Here is a 20,597-nt window from a genome sequence, read left to right as displayed (position 1 = left end):
CTTATCTATGCTCTTCTTGCAATCTATGTTGGTGCTAGAATAAAGTAATTCATTTTGCAATGAATGTTTAATTAAATGTCAAAAGACTAATTAAAACATCCCCTTTGTTATTTATTTTAGCATTCTGGCATTAATTTGAGTCTGTAGTGCAGACTTATTCAAACCATGCCAATAAATAAATATGCAGATTTCACGGATACTATATCATTTTCATTGACTATACCCTGTACTTGACATAAATTACCGAAAAATATTATTTACTGCACATTGTAAGAGGTTGGCTATGACATTAGGTATGTCACATCATCACAATTTCCTCGGCTAGATTTGAAGTTAATGTAATATATTAAAAGAAATGAAAAACGATAACAGTTATCCTTTAAGTTGGGTTGCAGGGAAAGTAACCAGAGGAAGACACGGCACATCATTTATTCAATGTAGGTTCCCTCTATCTGATCCCCGGTGTCCCTCTTGCTTTCTAGGAGGAGCTGGCAACCACAAATTACTGTAGATAAAATAACCGCACTGACATTGTGATGTGTATAGAAGAATTGTGAATATGTGTACTCGTTCTTGTCATTTGCAGACTGTAATGAGTATGGGGATATAATGCACATTTTATGTGTGTGTATTATTGTTTTGGTTTTTTTTCCAACTGTATAACTGACTTCTATTTTGTTGATACACCCACCCACATACTGCAGGGGGCAACCCTTTACATACATAGATCAGCGTCATGTGAAATGTATATGTGTCCTGGAAAAAAAATGGCCAGTGTGGTTATCCACATATATACTGATATATGATCATACAAGTCCTTCAATCAAATCAAGTGGTAAAAAAGATATACCTAATCATACCAAAACCAGCAATTAAATCAACAGGCTAAAGAGTAAAACTAAACCACACAAAATAACTGTGTGCTGGGATTATTTAGTGTGATTTTGTTTCCACAGCAGGTGATTGGGGACACATTTTTTTATTTATTTTTCAGGTTTTATTTATTTGCTCATTCTCAATTTCTCTTTTGTAAAGCTAGTATGAAGTAAAAAGAAAATTAATAGTATTTTTTTTTTCTTTTTATGTTTCTTTTTTTATTTAGCTTATTTTCCAAAGGGAAATGTAAAACCATATAATAAATTAGGCAATTTTATTTATCAGCTGGTATATAGAGTTAAATATCAACCTCTTGTTACTTTTAAGGGGCATAGTGGAAATTTCAACAATTTAGGCACTTCCCTCTGTAGTTTGGTTTTAAACAGTCATATATATATATATATATATTTCACATTTATATATTTAACATTTAAATGCAGATCCAACAGAATTCTAATATTGTTTATTTGGTAGAATGCAAATCATTTTTATACTTTTTAACCTTATGATTTTCCTCTAATTGATTTTAAACAAATGAACATTACTATCAGCTGCTTCTGTCATTTGATGAAGCCTGGCAAAGGTCACATAATTATCTAATCAGCAGGCTTCATCGACAGAGGCAGCTTGCGTAAAAATATAATTTTCATTGCAATTTTCCTTATCTCATGCTCCTTCCTACTAAAGATAATTAATTTGATTTTAACAGTGAGAGACAAATTAATGTGCTCTTTTTAATCCCATTTTTGTATTGTATACCATTAAAGGGGTACTCCCACAAAAATGTATTAGTACTAGCCTATAAAAGACAGTTTTTAAAAAGTATTTTCTGAGATGTCCTTAAAACAGTTGTAGTTTTGCATAATATGTATGTTGCATATTACCCATCTGAATGTGTTTTTACCAGACAAAATCCTTGAAACATTTTCATCAGTGGCAGTGTCCAGGCCTGGACCTGCCCCTTAAGCCCACCGCAACTGCGACCGGGAAGCCCCCACCAGGGCCAGCCTTACGGGTGTGCGGCTGCACAGGGTTTAAATTAAAACATCGGGGTTGTTTTTTTTTTTACTTTATTTAATATCCTCCATGTTAAATAAAGTTTTTGTTAACTTTATTTAACATGGAGGATGTTAAATAAAGTTAAAAAAAATCCCCCGATGTTTTAATGTAAGCCCTGTGCAGCCGCAGACCCCTAAGGCCGGCCCTGGTGGGGGCTTCCCGGCGCCTTAGAGTGGCAGACCCGGTCACAGTTGCAGCGGGCTTATGCCCTGCGTTAATGAGGCCGTAAAGGCCGACTAGCCCCAGTCAGTCCGGTCCTGCCGCGGGCCTGGCCGCAGTTGCTGCTTGCTCCGGCAACAAGGTAAGTAGGGTGAGGGAGGGGGGTAGATAGTGAGAAATGGGGATAGATAGTGAGAGGGGGTACATAGTGAAAAGGGGGAACATAGTGAGAAGGGGCAGATAAGATGGGGTAGTGTGAATGCGTATGAGAATGAATCAATTCATGTGTGGATGAATTGCTTGAATGATTTGTGAGACTGCAATAATGAATGTGTTAATGATTTGTGTGAATGAGTGAATGCAAAGATGGTACATGAAGGGTGGGCTTTAACAATAAATAAATAAATAAATAAAAATTGGCTGCTTGGGCTTAAATGCCCGGGCCTATTTTTTGTCCCAGTCCGGACCTGGCAGTGTCCCTGGGAGGTCCAAAGGGCCAGTCAAATTTGGAATGGCGCTGGTGTCAGCATGAATGTGTAAGTGTGTATGCACATGAATGTGTATCTGTAAGTGGGAGGGACTAAAGTGTATGTTAGTATGTGTAAGCATCAGTGTGTATGTGTGTTAATGTGAGTGTATGAGTTTGTGTAAGTGTGAGAGTGTGTGTAAATATGTGTGCCAGTGTGTATGTGAGTCACTGGGGGATTGAGGGAGGGTTTCATTAAATATCTTTATTTTACAGGGCTGGCTCAGAAAATGCCTGCTTTATGTAACCTCATGAGCCAGCCCTGATGCTGATGATGATCATAGTCATTCTTCTTTATGTGAGTCATCTGTGTGGTTGCCTTGTGTAATTCAAGACAAAGCCAAACAACTTGTCAAAGGTTCTTCTGCCCAGAATACAGCTACCAAGGGAAAAGTAAACCAGGACTTAGAGGATCCCAACAGCAAGGAGGCCTTCAGGCAAGCAGGTAAGTATCAGTACCAAGTAGATTTAGCAAGTTTCAGGTGCCAGATCAGGACAGGATACATAACTGGTAACTCCGCAAAGCAGGGGTTAAAACAAACAGGATAATGAGGATAGACGGGCCACTACACATAGCGGGCAGTAATACAAGCCAGGGGTCCTTACACGAGTTGAGTAGTCAGACAAGCCTAGCTGGTACACGTAGAGAACAGGCAGAAGTACAAAATCACCAGGCAAAAGAGTAGTCAGACAGGTTGAAGGTCAATATTATTATTATTATTATCTTTTATTTATATAGCGCCAACAATTTATGCAGCGCTTAAATAATATGGAGATCAGGAACACAAGTTTCAATACACAGTATAGGACCACAACAGGGTGCCAGAGCAGAGCATTTGTGGGTTTTTAAATCCAGCACCAGCTCTATCCTCGCCCCTCAAACATATGTAACCGGCACACTTCCAGTCGTCCATCAGAGCCGCATCTCCAGCCGCGTGGCATAGTCATGCCCCCTGTGTTCTTGCTGCCAGAGCCTCCAGGGCACTGGGAACGGGTAAGTATATGCTTCTGGAGGTCTCTGCACTGACTGGCATCTACCTACCTGCCGTTAGTGGGACCCTGGCAACGGGGAGCTTCTGCAAAGCCCCTGAAACCCGACACCCGATAGCTGCCTGTCAGTGCTGGGAGCCGGGGCTGTGACACAACCATAATTTAAAATGTTCCTCATCCTTCAGTGAAGGGTGTACCTTATTTATATCAGTGCTCATAGTCACCTCTATACTCCCCTAGTTTAAAATATCAGTTAAAACAGTATTGGCTCTTCTGTGTAAGATTTATGCTTTATAGTTAATGAATAACTTCCTACTTAATTGACTTTTCTGCAGTCAATCACATTACACTCCATAAACACTAATCTGTGAGGCAGAATGATAGATTGGGTTCATACATTAGGTTAAATCATGGCAAAACTGCCTTTAGAATGTTATTCCAATTGCTTTAAGTTGGTTACAAGCTATCTAACGTGTATAGCATGATTGATTGTTTCCTTGCGTAGTCTTAAGAGATTTAAGTGGTTAGTATACATTTGTTTAAGTGTAAGTGTAGTAATGTATCTTTCTATCAGTGTGAGCTTTATCTTGTAGTTTTCCTGTAGTTGTGCCCCTTTTGTTGAATGCTTAGCTTATCCTGTATTGTTCCTATCTGTCAGTGTAAGTGGTGTAACATATGTTTCTTTGAGTCTAAGTGGTATGATGTATATGGTACGAGAAACAAGAGAATAAACAATCAAGAATAAAATAACACATATTGGTATTATTATTTACTTAAGTTGACTAACATAATGAACTACACAGCAAAGTCAAAATTAATAGAATGGATATTTGAGAAGTAACAAATGATACCAATTTGGTGTGCTCTTCTGCTTGAAACTTCAGATGCATTATGATTTGTATGAATCCATTGACTTTGGATAAAAAAGGCTTGTTGTTCATGTAAAAGGATGTGGAGATAAATCAATGCGTGTGTAACTCCTTGCCTTAATTCATCAATATCTTGATTTTTCATATGTCTAATGCTCAGACATGTGACTGTATTGAGACAGTTATGAGTAGACTGTCACAATGTTATTCAGGTTGTGATATACACGATCAAGCATAACATTATGACCACTGACAGTTGAAATGAACAACACTGATAATCTTGTAATCGTGACACCTGTCAGTGGGTGGTATATATTAGGCAGCAAGTGAACATTTCATCCTCAAAGTTGATGTGTTAGAAGCAGGAAAAATGGGCAAACACGAAGATCTGAGCGACTTTGACAAGGGCCAAATTGTGATGGCTAGACAACTAGATCAGAGCATCTCCAAAACTGCAGATCTTGTGAGGTGTTCCCCGTCTGCAGTGGTCAGTACCTACAAAAAGTGGTCCAAGGAAGAAAAAGTGGTGAACAGGGGGACGAAGGCAGAACACACAGTTCATTGCAGTTTGTTGAATACAGGGCTGTGTAGCCACAGAACATTTCTGGTGCCCATGCTGAGCCCTGTCCACTGACGAAAGCGCCTACAATATGCACGTGAGAATAACAGCTAGACCACGGAGCAATTGAAGAAGGTGATCTGGTCTGATGAATCACGTTTTCTTTTACATTGCGTGGATGGCCCTGTGCGTGTTTGTTGCTTACCCGGAGAACACATGGCACCAGGATGCACTATGGGAAGAAGGCAAGCCAGCGGAGGAAGTTTGATGTTGTGGGTAATTTTCTGCTGCGAAAACTTTGGTGCTGCCATTCATGTGCATGTTGCTTTGATACGTACCACCTACCTCTGCATTGTTCCATACCATGTACATGCTATACGGTATTCCCTGATGGCATTGGCCTCTTTCAGCAGGATGATGCACCCTGCCATGCAGCAAAAATGGTTCCGTAATGGTTTGAGGAACCAAGCAACGAGTTCAAGGTGTTGACTACTGCTAATGTCTTCGGGCAAGATACCACACCAGAGGTCTAGTGGAGTACATGTCTTGAGTGGTCAGGGCTGTTTTGGCAGCCAAAGGGGGACCTACACATTATTAGGCAGGTGATCATAATGTTATGGCTGATTGTGCATAACACATATTATTCTATGACACTAACAGTTATCTAGTATATATATGACTCTGTCTGTCTCATATTTTCAAAATGTGAAAAGTGAATTGAACTTCTTGCTTGTTCATAAGATAACCCCAACACAGACAGATCATCTACAACCTAGGCTATTACCTAGGGCCCCTGGCCAATCGGGTTCACTAGAGGGAGAGTTGTTAGGGGAGTTTGCAGTTTTGTTTCAGCATCTTGACTTCACTGTAAATTTCTGTAGTTTCTGCTGCAGAAAGAGCTTGGTTGGTCCTGTATAATGTATAGTTAATTAGTAAGTCTCCTCACCTATTGAATCATGCATTATACAGGGCCAACGCAGTCTTCTGGTTTGAGAAACTTGCTAGTGCTGGTCATCCATAATGTATGATGAAGTGGCAAAATCTCCCTTTAGTAAATGAACTCCAATATTAGACTTATGCAAATAGTCCAAAAACAGACACATTTTTCTGTTAATTTTTGGCCCATTTGTGTTTTATTTCGAGAACAATATTTGTTACCTGGTGCCCACATTCACTTCTCTCTTTCTTCTTCTTCCTTTTTATCTTTTATCATCTTTCTTCTATCTTCATCTGCATCTTCACGGACATCACATGGTGCGAACTTCCACTTTGCAGGGAGGATCGGGGAGAGGACGTTATCGGAAGCATTGCCATTTTGTCGTAAGGTGAACTTCTGCCAAAATCGATCGTGGTGCTTTCGGTGATGTCTTCTCTCCCGATCCTCCAAAATATTGTGGAGTGTTTCTGTGTTTAATGGTGTTGAGATCAGTTCTCTGCACAAACAAGTCAACTTCTTCCAAACCAACCTCATACAACAATGTCTGTATGCTGAAGGTGACATAAAGACATTTTGGAAATGCTATGCTTCCAACTTTATATGAACAGTTTGGAGAAGGCCCTTTTCTATTCCAACATGACTGTGCCCCAGTACAAAAAGCAAGGTTCATTAAGACATGGCTGGATGAGTTTAGTTTGGAAGAACTTGACTGGCCCACACAAAGCCCTGACCTTAACCATATCGAACACCTTTGGGATGAACTGAAACGGAGATTGTCTAGTCCAACATCAGTGCCTAACCTCACAAATGCTCTACTGGATGAATGGGTAAAGATTCCCGCAGAAACACTCCAAAGTAAAAGCTGTTATGGCTGCAAAGGGGGGGGGGGACTACATATTAATGTCTATGTAGTTAGAACTTAGAAAGTCCTTGTTGGTCCATATAGTGTATATATTATGACAGGGCATATTAATAAAAGCTGTGAGGCTAGCCAAGTATAAACCAGACTCTCCCCCATATCATCAAGGCTATTGACAAGACTTTTGCTGTACAGTTAATATCTAAGAGTTTCCTGCAGAAATGTACTTGTTAATACACAAAATTAAAATGTTTGAACTATGCTTTAAAGATGAATTCCTATCAAAGGGAAGAGAAAGAGCTATTAACAATGAACTCAGCTTTCATGGTAAAATAATAATTTTTAGGCACAAGTTATACTAAATTGTCTTTGTTCTACTACGAGGCTCTACAAAAGCTGCAATCTAGCATAGTTCCATAGTGTGTGATGGCCCACGTTAATTAGTATGAATATTACATTTTCATGATAATTTGATTGGTAATTATCATGTTTTACATTTTCAGCTGCCTCAATGACTCTAACCTTGAAAATAAATTCACTATTATATTTCAATAATTTCAACTAAGCTGTCAATAAGACCACAGCTCCGCTAATACATGCAGGAATCATTCAGTTTTTTTCCCTGTGCAGAGTGCATCGGTGAGAAGTCTTAAATAAGGAAGACATCAAAATTGATAAAGTAAAAAGGAAAGGAGATTTTTTGTTACCAGAAAAATTCACCTTTTTTTAGGAGGAAGAAGCAGGGTTTTCTATAAGAAGCAGGGTTTTCTCCTTTGTGGAGGTTTCCATCATGTGGATACATATAGTGCTTATTTTTCTGAGGAATTGTTAATATATTCACCTCTGAGGAAGTCTTTCTTTATGGGCGGAACCTGTCTAAATATTCTAAGGAAGAGGAAAAAACCCTCAAAATATTTGTAAAAATTCATTTTGATAAATGTGTACTGCTCACTTTTATGTGAAAAGAATATTTTCTTTAATAATTAACAATTTTTATGTGTATTCTTAAACGTATATAAAAAGCAATTGAAAATGCTTGTTACAAGTTAGCGATCCCACCTATAAGACATTAATATATTTTTTAACCATTCACGCAAAATAGAACAGACTGTGGACAGACTATCATGAATTATATAAACTAAAGAGCAGCTGTAACCTAAATAGATCATTATTTAATGTGTTTATCATGATAACTGATTACATCTTGTGCTTTTTTTCCAATTAGCATACGTCAGTGAAGCAGACAACACTAACAATTACCTTATCTTAAAATCCAAAAACGTCTATTAAATAGGGAACATTTTTATAGCAATCCTGAACTGGAAGTCAAGATCGTTTCTGAATTTCTGACACATTTGCATTGTATATTTGTATCTTCAGGCACCGTTTCATAGGTTTACCAAGTATTACATTACGTGACATCTTCTTTATAGTGCCACAACCGATTCTGTAGTGTTATTAAAATAAGAGGGTGCAAATCAACAATAACATTGTCTTTAGAAAATTATCATATAAGTTACATTAAGGGATAAGACATATGGCTATCCTGAATCTAAGAATGAGGCCAAGGACTGATTAATGGTTTAAGTCTTTAAAGCTGGAAACAATTGACAGACTTCCTTTGAGGAGCTTTTACAACAAAATAGAACATTTTGAATTAATCTTTTATTAGTTTCAAATGTGTGTTATTTTTGGCCTCCTTTGGTTGTTGATTTTAGTCTTTGTAGAAACATTCATTCGCTTTACATAAAACTCATGGAGTTGTGTCATTTCATTTAATTTTCTTTGAGATATCCCAGCTACTTAATAATAATATGCTATTTACTATCTATTTACTATATGTACTATCTATCTATCTATCTATCTATCTATCTATCTATCTATCTATCTATCTATCTATCATCTATCTGTAAATCATAGGGATATAAATGTTTTTGGTGTGTATGTTTAATATGTTATGAAATTGTATATTAACTTTAGTCAGACTTAATATGTAAGCACTGGATATGATCCATAAAGCTACGATCTTTAAATAACCAATCTGCAATTTCCTGCTTCTTCGTCTCCAAGCCCGCATCCATAAATACACTGTGCTATGGCTGATTACATTTTCTTTTCATCTGTATGTATCTCTTCATCTTATTTCCGTATCAAAAACCATAGATAAACAAACCATACTAGAACTGGAGCTGCCTAACCATTTTAACATATAAATGTGCAAACAAATGCATGAAAGTGTAGGATTTAAGGAACTGATCTTAAACAAGCACCTTGCCACATTTTTATTAGAACATTATGTGCTATGGACATATTTTACCTGGTCCCCTGTTGGCTTATTTTGTTGTACTTGTCCTTGAAGCTTAGCATAAAAGAGGGACCCTTGGGAGAATTTTCCTCCTTTGCTGTTAACAGTGACTACACAACGAGTTCGATTCTACTTTTAATTTTAAACTAACAAAAAACATCAAAGAGATCCCTGGTGTGCCACACGCTATGACTACATTTAAACCTGACTCATAGTAGCAGGTTAAAGGTTTAGGATTATACAACAGCAGTACGTGTGTATTTCACATGTGTTGAAAGCAAAATGCTGTACGAATTGTTAGCGCACATTTACTGAAGTATACAGGCACTTTAAATTGAATACAATGTGATAAATTAAAAATAATCTCCCAAAGGACCACATTAGGTTCTTGTTCCATCTCCCACTGTCTCAGATGTCTCAGATATACTAAAGTTACTCGGGTTAGGGAAGAGATATTGGTCAAACATCCTTCATTCCATGTTTCAAAAAATACATAGGTTAGATTACTTGAAGGCAGTAGCCGATGCAGGCATTAAACAAGCAAAACATGAAGCATGTCAGGTTGAACCAAGTATCAAACAAATAAAGAGTAAGTAAAATACTGTAACAACTAAACCAGATTAAGGTAATGACCAAGGAGATTTATAGTTCCATTGGATAACATTTGACATGTATTGGAAATTGAGGGGGGGGGGGTTTAATTTTCTTTTTGTCATCTATTAATTAACAATTTATATCATAGAGTGCCAGTAGCACTATATCTAACCACATATACTCTTTCCTTCTTGGCTGTACAATATCATTCAACTATTTTTTCATAAATTTGTATTTGCTTTCTAGTTTGTAAACTCGTTACTATGTCTCTCTAAATGTATAGCTTTGTAAAATGCTGTTTCTTATACACTGTGTATCAAATTATAAATAGTTACCTTTATAAATTGGATACACAAGGGAACAAATATAATATTGGGTATATTCTGCACCGTTATATGTGAGTAAATGAGATTATGGATGGATATTTTTTTTTTGTTCAGTTCTAGACAGTTTACCTCCTACACAGTACAATGAAAAAATGAGCACTATACATCTATGGATCCAGCAGTCTGAAACCAAACTCGCTATACCTCAGGTTACTGTTACTGAATGTGAAATCATGGAACAAAGACTCAGGGAGCTAAAGGTATATACAATGTCAATAAAGTGCATTTGCAACTGTGCCATTTAGGCATTATTGTGTGTAGTCCCTTTAGGTTCTCTGCAGCCCAGTGCTTTCATAGGAGACAGTAACAAATGCCACAGCACACTTAACGCATAAATAGATATATATACAATTAGTCATAAATAAATAACCAATAAAGAACTACATCTTGCAGCTGGAAAGCATTTGTATCATATTGTATGTATGTGTTAGTCCACTTTATAGTCCTTTAAGAAGCCAGTTATTGCTGACATCCTATTGTTATACTTTTATGGGATGATATTTATAAGTATGCCAACATTATTGGGGCTATGTAGAATGCAATGTTTTAAGATGGTCATGTGATCAGAGTAATAATAGCCATAGCCACAATTTGTAGCAGATTCCCTTTTCATACATACCCCCCCATTCCAAATACAATATTCCATATATGCGGATGAGAGATTATGCAGTTATTTCACACACCTCTATGGAATCCGCAGATTGGATTGCTTTGTCCTCTAAAAAAACATTGTCTACTAAATAAAACATTTAGCAATGAACTGTAAATCAGCGGGGAAAAAATCAATATGTGGCATTACATGATTTAATGTCTGCCTTGATATTTAGTGCCTATTGCAGATGTAGCGCAGACTTTTATTGATGTATCAGTACAATCGCAGAAGTAATTTTTTGTACAGTTTGTTGCTTGAATGGTCACAGCTTGCAACATTCCAATGATATTCTCATTTATCTTTCATTTTTTTTCACAAATGACATGGAAATTTGATGCAAACATAAGACACACATATATACTATATGTATGCATGTATGTAAGTATGTATATATATAAATATATATATATATATTTAATATATATTATTTTCCTACAGGCCCTACAGAGTTCCCTGCAGGACCACCAGGCAGACATGAATTATCTTTGCAAAACAGCAGAGGATTTGTCAAGCAAAGCACCTGTTCATGTGAAACAGAAATACTGGTCACAAATTGAACATGTCCAGAACCGATGGAAGGCTCTATCAAATCAGCTGGTTGTGCAAAGTCAAAAACTGGAAGACTTACTTAGCAAACTTAAACAGTTTCAGGTATGTGTTAATGTTGCATTGTTTCTTTTTTATTGTGGAAGGGATTTAAAAGAAATGTGGGTTCCATACCACATTCTGTGACTAATCAAGTGAAAGAGTACGGATTTAATCCCAATAGATGTTAATCCCAATTAAGCACCAATCATATACATACATTGCTAACAATCTTCAGTAAGAACATCTACTAAGTGATGGTCTTAACTCACATCTCTGTCCATTAGCTATGCTTTTGGTACATACGTAGTGTCCATGTCCACCTCAATGTAATTTAGCTAATGTTCATACATAGCTGCCATGGCATTCTTATTCATAGTGGATGCAACTGCTAGTAAGAAGGAGAGAGCCAGTCAGTAGGACACAGGTGTCACTGGCTGGACTGTCCAAGACAAACTAGGACAGTTGAGAACCATGCCAGTAGTGGAAATAAATTAGAAACGGTACAAACTGCAGGTAAGTCCTCCGCTTATCGCGTATTAGTTATCAGATACTTGAAATTATGTATCCATTGGAATAAGGTATATTCAACTGTGTTTGGATGACCTACCTGTGAACTGTGCCATACCAGACAAGAATCCTCTATAAATGGCGCATTAGATTAAATCTAAAATGTACAAGTGCAACTGACAAAGCAGATAGAGCAATATGGTTTAACCAATATGAAAAAGTAAAATGATGATCTAGCTTTTCACAATATCCATGCCCATCTCTGCTCATCTGCTTGGGTATCATTTGATTATAGGAAAAAGCATTCAAAGTTTTTATTTATAAAAAGACATTTGTTGGGGGGGGTATTAATGACACCAGAACAACAAGAACAATACAAATACATACAAATGTTAGCTACATTGTGAACAAAACATCTCTGTGAAATGCAGTGGGATAGGTGTTAATCTACAACACATTTCACCTGGAGCTATATGAGCCAGTATGGTGCTTGATCCTTGACTTGCTCAGCCTAGCTTCTCAGTTAAAGTAGGGCCGCAACCTGGACCCGAGACAACTAAAGCACCTCATCCCCTTTTACAGCTGTAAGGATGTGCTATGGAACTCACCATACCCACCCACCTCAGCTCAAGAGTAGCTCTGTAGGCCAGCTCAGGGTCTGTTTGGCCCCACTTGATTTGTCCCATACTACTGGCAACGTGCCGACCTACGAAAATGTTGCATCACAATAATGTTTACATTTTGTAAGACAAATAATTGGACAGATCCATTACATTTCTTAGTTCATGTTATTTAATCCATCGCTTAAAGTGTTTCTTACATCACTGGTGAAGCTGATGGGCCACAGTTGTGCAGGGATACTAAATCAATAAGTTCTGGACTTTGTGGTGAGCTAGATCAACTCTTTACTTTTTCTGAGTACCCCGACTGTTTAAAATATTCACTTTATTAAACCTTATTGCACTATCTGCATTTGTTTTTTGCACTTTTTCCACTTCAGATTGCTCGTGGACTAGGTGTGGAGTAGGTCCACCATTAAAAGAAGATGGCAGCAACATATTCCCTTTGGATTGAATATGATTTTGCCTCTGCTGCTACACTAACTGACCTGTCAGCATGTACTAATCAGACTTGGCAAGTACTAATTTCCACTGACTCTTTCAAATATCACTACTAATAACACTAATGACTTTAAAATGTGCCAGAGTAGATAATTGTTTATACATAGTTGCGGTTAAAGTTGACCTGTTGTTTCAACGTTACTGTAAGATTTTATATCTCGTTTACTTTTTACTTAAATATTGATGCATTCTAGCTATTGTAGAAAACTATTATAGTCTAACTGCATCATCTCTACAAAGTATTTATTTTTTTGACACATATATATAATGTTTTTGAAAAAATAAATACCTTTTATATTCAGTGCATTGTATATATTGTATATTTTAGTTTAAATATGATTCTTGCAGAAAAAGTTGACATGGTAACAAGTAAATTCAATGCCTGCAAGGAACAAACAAGAACATATAAAAAGCCTTTCCACCTTTTCCTAGAACCTCTAATCATGTACAACCTGGAACCGACACAACACAAAGTTGAAATCCAGGAAGGACCCAAATTATGATAGATCTACCCACTACAAATCTCAGCGCTCAAACGATGCTAGGGCAAACGAGCTCATAAAATAGTGGGTTCCATTTTTCCAATTAGTTCTTTATCAATAAAATATCTTGGCTCGTGACATATGGAGGGATAGTTCCTGTTAGATAAAACAACTGATTTAAAACATTTGCAAGTATATTCACACATTAACCTAATACATCTGTAAACAGTTATGTAGTTTAGGAAAGAAGGGAAAAAATTATACTGGTGGTAAAGCCACGTCCAAATTATAGTTAATATTAAAACTTAGCTTTTAATTAATACCAAAGTCAAAACAATACTGAAAATTCATCTCAAAAGTAATACAGCAAGATTCCTAAGCCAAACACCTAAGCGTTTCAATCAATGGCAGCACATACAAGGTACGTACCCAGGACCCAACGCTTGTTTCATTGGCAAATTGGCTTCGTCAGGGATTTTAAGTTTGATATTAAGTAAAAGCTGTGTTTTAATATTAACTATGATCTGGAGGTGGCTTTACCAACAGAAGAAATAAATATATATTATGAATGATATAATATTGTGTTAATATATTGCTTGAAGCCAAGCTTTAGGAAACTGACAGATCCACTGTAAGGCTCTATTTAGATGTTAGGGATGGTTATATGGGTGTGTTTTTATACATCTGTTTGGCTTTATTCATACTCTAATAGTGAGTAACTGTTCTACTCATACATATTGCTAAGATGCTGGCAGTAACTGTGAGATCTGCAAATTCAAAAATCTTCTGTGCTCTTCACTTTCTCCTTTTTATCTCTGGCTACTTTTCATCTCCTTTCTAAAAAGATGTGTTGGTCAGCCTATTACATTTATTAAGCGGACATTTACATGCACACAGAAGCACACACATCTATCCATCTATCCATCTATCTATCTATCTATCCATCTATCTATCTATCTGTCTATCTATCTATCTGTAAAAGATTCTAACACATGTAACATCTCTTCTAACCCCAATTAAGAAAAGGACCATATGTAATTATTGGTATAGGCAATAGTCAAAGATATGTAATCATTGTTCATAAAAAAATGATTAATAAGATATATTAATAGGTTTTAATGATAGGCTTCAGGGTCTCCTTGACCTTAAATATGGAATGAAGGATTTGCTGAACAGGCATTCTATAGATAGGACAGTAACTTGCTAATGCATGGTATAGTTGTAACTGTAAAAGGGCATTACAGTATGCATACAGTGACCACCTAAAATAGGGTTTCGACGTGTAAAGACCTTAGTGAGCATGTTTACCCAATTAGGTGAAGACCAATAGACTGACATCATTATCCAAACCGTATATAAGCTAGGCATTTGCAAGACATGAGAGAGGCATGGGAAGAGAGGTTGAGGGAAGATGTACTTGCCATCCACGGACTCTTCACGTCCCAACACTCCCTCCCTCCCTCCATCCTCAGGAATGCATAGGACAGAGGCCATCAACTAAATTCCTCTCCAAGATTTTGTAAGACTTGTTTCGTATTATTTTTGTTATCTTCTTTTTATATTCTTCTTCTTCTATTTTTGTTCGTATTAAATGTTTCACCTTTGTTTGCATCTAAGTGACTCTGCCTATTTTTGACACACATACATATATATGTGTTGTTCCCAATATGAAGTTTGTATTGGCCCTATATTTTTACTACACTATCTAGCTATATCTTACATAAACACTGTATGTTAAAAAAAATTTACTAATCACATAGTTTCACCTTTTCTAACATAACTCATATCCAATCTTTCACAGAATGACAAAAAGACTCTAAACAAGTGGATGGAAGAAGTGACTGTTTTCCTAAATGAGGAATGGCCAGCCCTTGGAGATTCCGAAGCTCTTAAAAAGCAACTAGAACAATGCAGTGTAAGCATGTCAACGTGAGAAATGCAAGAGAGACTGTTCTTTAATATTTTCCAGTACACAAGAATACGTTAACGGGAGCTCAAAGACAGTACAGTCCCATGTGCTCCAACACAGCGTATCATTATTTGATAAATGGTGTTGTTCATGACCGTAACACAGCTCCTAACCACACGCAGGAGGATATATGAAATCACGTTTCAAGAACAAACTAAGAAATTTGTGTAACACGATTTTCAGCCCTATACAAAAGAGTCCTTTTATTATTCATTCATTTTTAAGATAGAGAATTTTCCTGGCATCGGTTGTGTAGTTGTTAAATTAAAGAGAACTCTGTGTGAAAGATAATAATATTAGTCACACTGAAGACGGTTAATATTATCGTGTGGGTGTAAAAAAAAATATATCCTTAAAATTGTCATATGTATCTGTGCATTGCCAAATGGTTCATCAAAATTAATTAATTAATTGAGTGAATTAAACTTCTGTACCTAGCAAATAGATATATTACTGTGTGACGAGATATTTATATCAATTATTTATATATATATATATATTTATTTTGCAGGCTCTGGTAAATGACATTCAGACGATACAGCCCAGTGTGAGCAGTGTTAATGACGCTGGAAAAAATTTGATCAGTAAAGCTGAACCACACTATTCCTCCAAGCTACAAGCCGACCTTAAAAACCTTAATGAGCAATGGGATCAAATATGCAAACAGGTATATTAATAACATTATATATTTATCTGTACTTTTTGTTTGTTTATTTGGCACAATGGATCTCAATGTTAAGTAAAGTTGATTTTGCCATCAGTGTGACGATATAGAGTATGTCAGATAATACAAGATTAGGTGTATTTCTATGTATATATTTGTTTCTATACTTGGTAAAAAGAGCTAAGCTCTTATTTCATAAAATTAACATTTGCGGTAACTATACATTGGTCCTGAAGTTTTAACATTGTTACTGGAGGCATCAACCTAAAGATTGCAGGCATTAAAAAGCTAAAGAGGCAGAAGAAGATAAAGGATTTATATAGCACATTAAAGGAAGCTGAAATGTCTGAGATCTACAAAGCAAATCAGCAAAGTGCACGGCTGCGACTGTCACTATCCTACTGTAGCAGAGCGGATGATATGTGGACCCACACATAGCAACTCAGACGTGCTAATTTTGTTCATTTAATTAGCATAGCTGAGATCTAGCTGTTGGTAAATTGTCATTATTTTCATAGTTTAAGTCGGTGAATTGAAACCCAAACTAGTGCTAGTCTAAATATTAAAAATTGCTCCCGTGGGATCTACCGGGTAAAGTTCCTTTTTTTTTTGGCCTTCCGCTGTAACTCTCCCAGGATCGACATCCCACCGCATTTGCATATCATCACAAAGCAAAAGGTCACATAAAGTACCTGGCATGACACTAGTAACACATGCAAAAATGGAAATGATGCCATAAAAAAACATGATAGTTTCTGCGGGAGTTTCCATATTGAGTGATGCAAGAAAAATATTTATGGGGAATAAAAAATAAGTATTTTAGATATAATTTTTTTTTTGTGCCTCAAAGGAATTAGGATGCTGGCATTCAATGCATGCAGCAGTGCAGCAACGTTGGAAGCCACTAGAAGCATTTTTGTTGTTATCTTGAAATATACTTTTATGTTTCAATACCTGTAGCGAAATTCCAGTTCATTTTTATAAAATGCCTCAAATACAATCTTAGTTCCCCAAAGGCATGTTTTTTGATCCATGGTGAAAAGACTTGAATCATTCTTTTTTTTAACAGATTGATGTGGTCATAATACAGTCAGTGATCTTTATATCTTGCCAAAACGGAATCCGTTTAATTTCCAGTTTATTCCTGCAATGCAGAGTCAGCTCCACAGAGGAGTATGCACAACAATGGTTTGCTAAAACCTAAACGTAATGCAATCTTTAGAGACATACCGTGCTTCTATGGAGATATACGGTAGCATGCTATGCCATGTAATAATCATTGCAAGTTTTCATACATACTAGGCGAGCACATTGTATACACATACATACTTGTATAATATTTTGGGTGAATTACACTTTATTATAATATTTCTTTTGCAAGCCCATGAGCGGCTTGTAGTAGTTGCGAACAGGATAACTGTATCTCTAATATATATTCCAATCACTCTCAATCATATTTACTAAACAATGATTACACAATGTAGCTAAAGTACAGAACTGATATTAAGTCACTAAGAATCTTTGGTTTATAATGGTTTGGTTTGGTTAGTGATAAAACATCATTGAAGGTAGGCTTGTTTATGGTTGCAGCAAACTAGTTATGTATTTGGAGATTGTGCTGGACCTAACTTTAAATGATTGTAAGTGCTTTTCCATTTTATTCTTTAAAGTAATATGTTAATCATTAATCACAGTACCGTTTATTTTTTATTTTGTCCACCCACTTTTCAAGACTAACAACCATTTGAAAGTAAATAAAAACATGAGAAGATTTTCATGAGCTTTATGAATAATCCTCTAAAGCATACTATTTTCTCACTAGTATTTAGTATTCATTGGCATACCTGATTCTGTATTCTGATGTAGCCGCTTTGTGAGGGTGGCGGGTCTAATACCACATATGGCCAAGGCTAGCCACAGAAGCATACATATGATGGAGAACTGCCTACGCATATTGCTTGTCCCAGCCTAGTGACTCTGATGGGAGCCATCGGACCATTTTATTTGTCCCTGATTGACAGTACTCCGGAAGGATTCTAGATAGTTGGGAGGATTTTATAGATTTACCCCTTTTTAGCAATTAGTGTAGCAGGGATAGCAACAGAGAGAGAAACATTTTTAATAACCGCCCACAGCATAGCCTAAGTTCCGCTAAGTTCTCCTAAACTTAAACTGCAATGTAGACTGTATAACTGCGTCATGAGAATCATATGTGTGAAAAAGCATAATTGTTTTATCCCCATTAATATTCATTTTATGTTCTAATTAAATTATCTGTTGTGTGGCTAAACAGATATATTTTATTAAGGAGGGTTCTTTTGAGTCAATGCAAAACTCTTTCACAACAAGTTGTCACTGTCTGCTCATAACACCTTTGCTCTTGTTTACAACCTCGCCATTTGTTATATTTTTAAATGAAATCAATTTTATATGTGAGCAATGTCAGTTCAAAATGTTTGTCCCGACTTCAAATGAATACTCAACATAGCCTGAATTCCTTACGCCTTACTATGTCTGTACTTGGAATCAATTGTTTGTGCGTAACTTAAAGGAATAATGTAAGATGTGCCAAGCCTTTTTTACTTTTACTCAAAGTTTCATTTTTTGCTGGTTCCTTATTTTAAGGCCCATGCGAAAAAGGCTGCCCTGAAAGGTGGCTTGGATAAAACCATACATCTCAGAAAAGGTCTGTCAGAAATGCAAGAATGGATAACACAAGCAGAAGATGAGTATTCAGAACGAGATTTTGAGTACAAGACACCGGAAGAGTTGCAAAAAGCACTGGAAGAGCTAAAGGTAGCTTTTTTTTTTGTTTTATTGTCCATATTTTCTGATATATTATTAAGAGCTGTACGTGTGTCAAAAATGAACTTATTTAAACATTTTCTAGAACTTTGTTTTACTATGTTCATACAATTCAGTTTAATTTCTTACACCGGCTACTTTAATTAAGAACTTGTCTACAGTAAATTAGTTCTTAGCAATAGTTACTGACCAGGTAATTGCTTGATGACTTTATGGAATGCTGATGTACTATTCAATAGAAAAGGAATGGTTTTTCCTAGGTCTTGTTTTTTTATACAGATCAATAACTACGAACTGTAGCTGAAGGCTAGTGATTAGCTATTGTTTGCTTCAATGATTTTTCCTCACCATATAAAGGTGTATTGGTATACGCAAATAATTACGGAAAACAGCTAATTCTATTAGAAATAATAACTTCTGTGTAAAACAAACAAACAAAAAAACGAACATCCTTATTGGGAATTCAGATGGTTCTACTGAAATCGCTACAAATAAATCCTGAATAAATTAAAAGATTGCGAGAATGCATCTCTAATTGGATTTATAGAGATCTCAACTGTACAGACATTGGAGAGGAGCTTTGGCAACTCAATATAAGCAAACAAATTCTTAATAAAACCACGCCAACAGGCAATTATATAGCGCTTTTTCCCCTCTTATAATGTAAACCCTGGGGTCTATTCACTTTACACTATTACATTATGCATTATCCATGGCTACCTAAGCTCTTCTTGCTGGAGAAACTTGTTGATATTGAAACTACAACTGTCCTTTAAACAATCTTTCCAACTCGCCATATAGTGGATAGATCACCTGGAATGTTCCTTATATTAGCTGAGCATTTAGATACATATACTAGCACACAGCTTTTCAACAACCATGAAAAACAATTGGATTAGGCATATCAAATAGCTGTAATGTCTCAGATCAATAAGATAATTGTTTTAAGTCAGTTTGAACCATTCTGTGTTCCTGGCGTTCCAGTCTCTTACCGAATACAAGTCTTTGAACTACCTTGCTTTGCTCTTCTTGATTACCCGCAGTGATGTCTAGTGTAGCCCTAATTTTTCATCCTGTTAGAGATCCAACCCAGAGTCTTACAGAGTCTTCATACTTGTTCATACTGCCAACTCTCAGGACATCTAATTGTTTTCACTTCATGTCTAGCTTCATGTCAGAAAACATACATAAAACAAATGAATTTACAATAACTTTGTATAATATAACCTTTAAAATAATAGTATACAATAGATGAAAGATTCTCCATCATGCAATGCCAGCAGCTATTTTAGTGTCATGCGATTCTACTTGGAAAAGACTGGCAGTACCAGCTTTTCATACACTGCAGTACATTTTTTAACACATATAACATGTTGGGCAACGTATGGTTTACCTGTTCTTATTTTCACACTAAAAAAGAGGAACAAAGCTATACTTATAGGACAGAAGAAACCTTGACTTCTATTTTGTGCAGCAGCTGCCTTGGTCTTAAATAAATATGTAATGCTGTTGTGTGGCTTTATTAAATGTTCATGTAGTGTGATTCAGTTGATAATCCATGCAAAACCATGTTCTTATTGTTTTCACTAGTAAATTGACCTGCAGTTAAAAAAAGTACAAAATAGAAGGTGCGCAGCTAACTATATGGCAAAATAATCGTTTCCTATTACAGGTGCTGTGTATGCCTTCG

General features: G+C 36.3%; 1 protein-coding gene across 1 annotated transcript in view; it reads left to right on the top strand.

The window, feature by feature from the left end:
- Positions 1-20,597, top strand: part of LOC149289279 (dystrophin-like) — an 874,963-nt gene that overhangs the window by 317,385 nt on the left and 536,981 nt on the right. Inside the window, 5 exon segments of the mRNA XM_089490922.1 lie at positions 10,174-10,319; positions 11,210-11,422; positions 15,271-15,384; positions 15,950-16,105; positions 18,728-18,898. Of these exon segments, the coding sequence (XP_089347048.1) occupies positions 10,174-10,319; positions 11,210-11,422; positions 15,271-15,384; positions 15,950-16,105; positions 18,728-18,898 (800 nt within the window).

This window comes from Sceloporus occidentalis, unplaced genomic scaffold (assembly GCF_023333645.1).
Source record: "Sceloporus occidentalis isolate IW3139 unplaced genomic scaffold, rSceOcc1.0.p SCAF_47, whole genome shotgun sequence".
Classification (NCBI taxonomy): Eukaryota; Metazoa; Chordata; class Lepidosauria; order Squamata; family Phrynosomatidae; genus Sceloporus; species Sceloporus occidentalis.
This window is presented reverse-complemented; position numbering and strand designations above follow the sequence as displayed.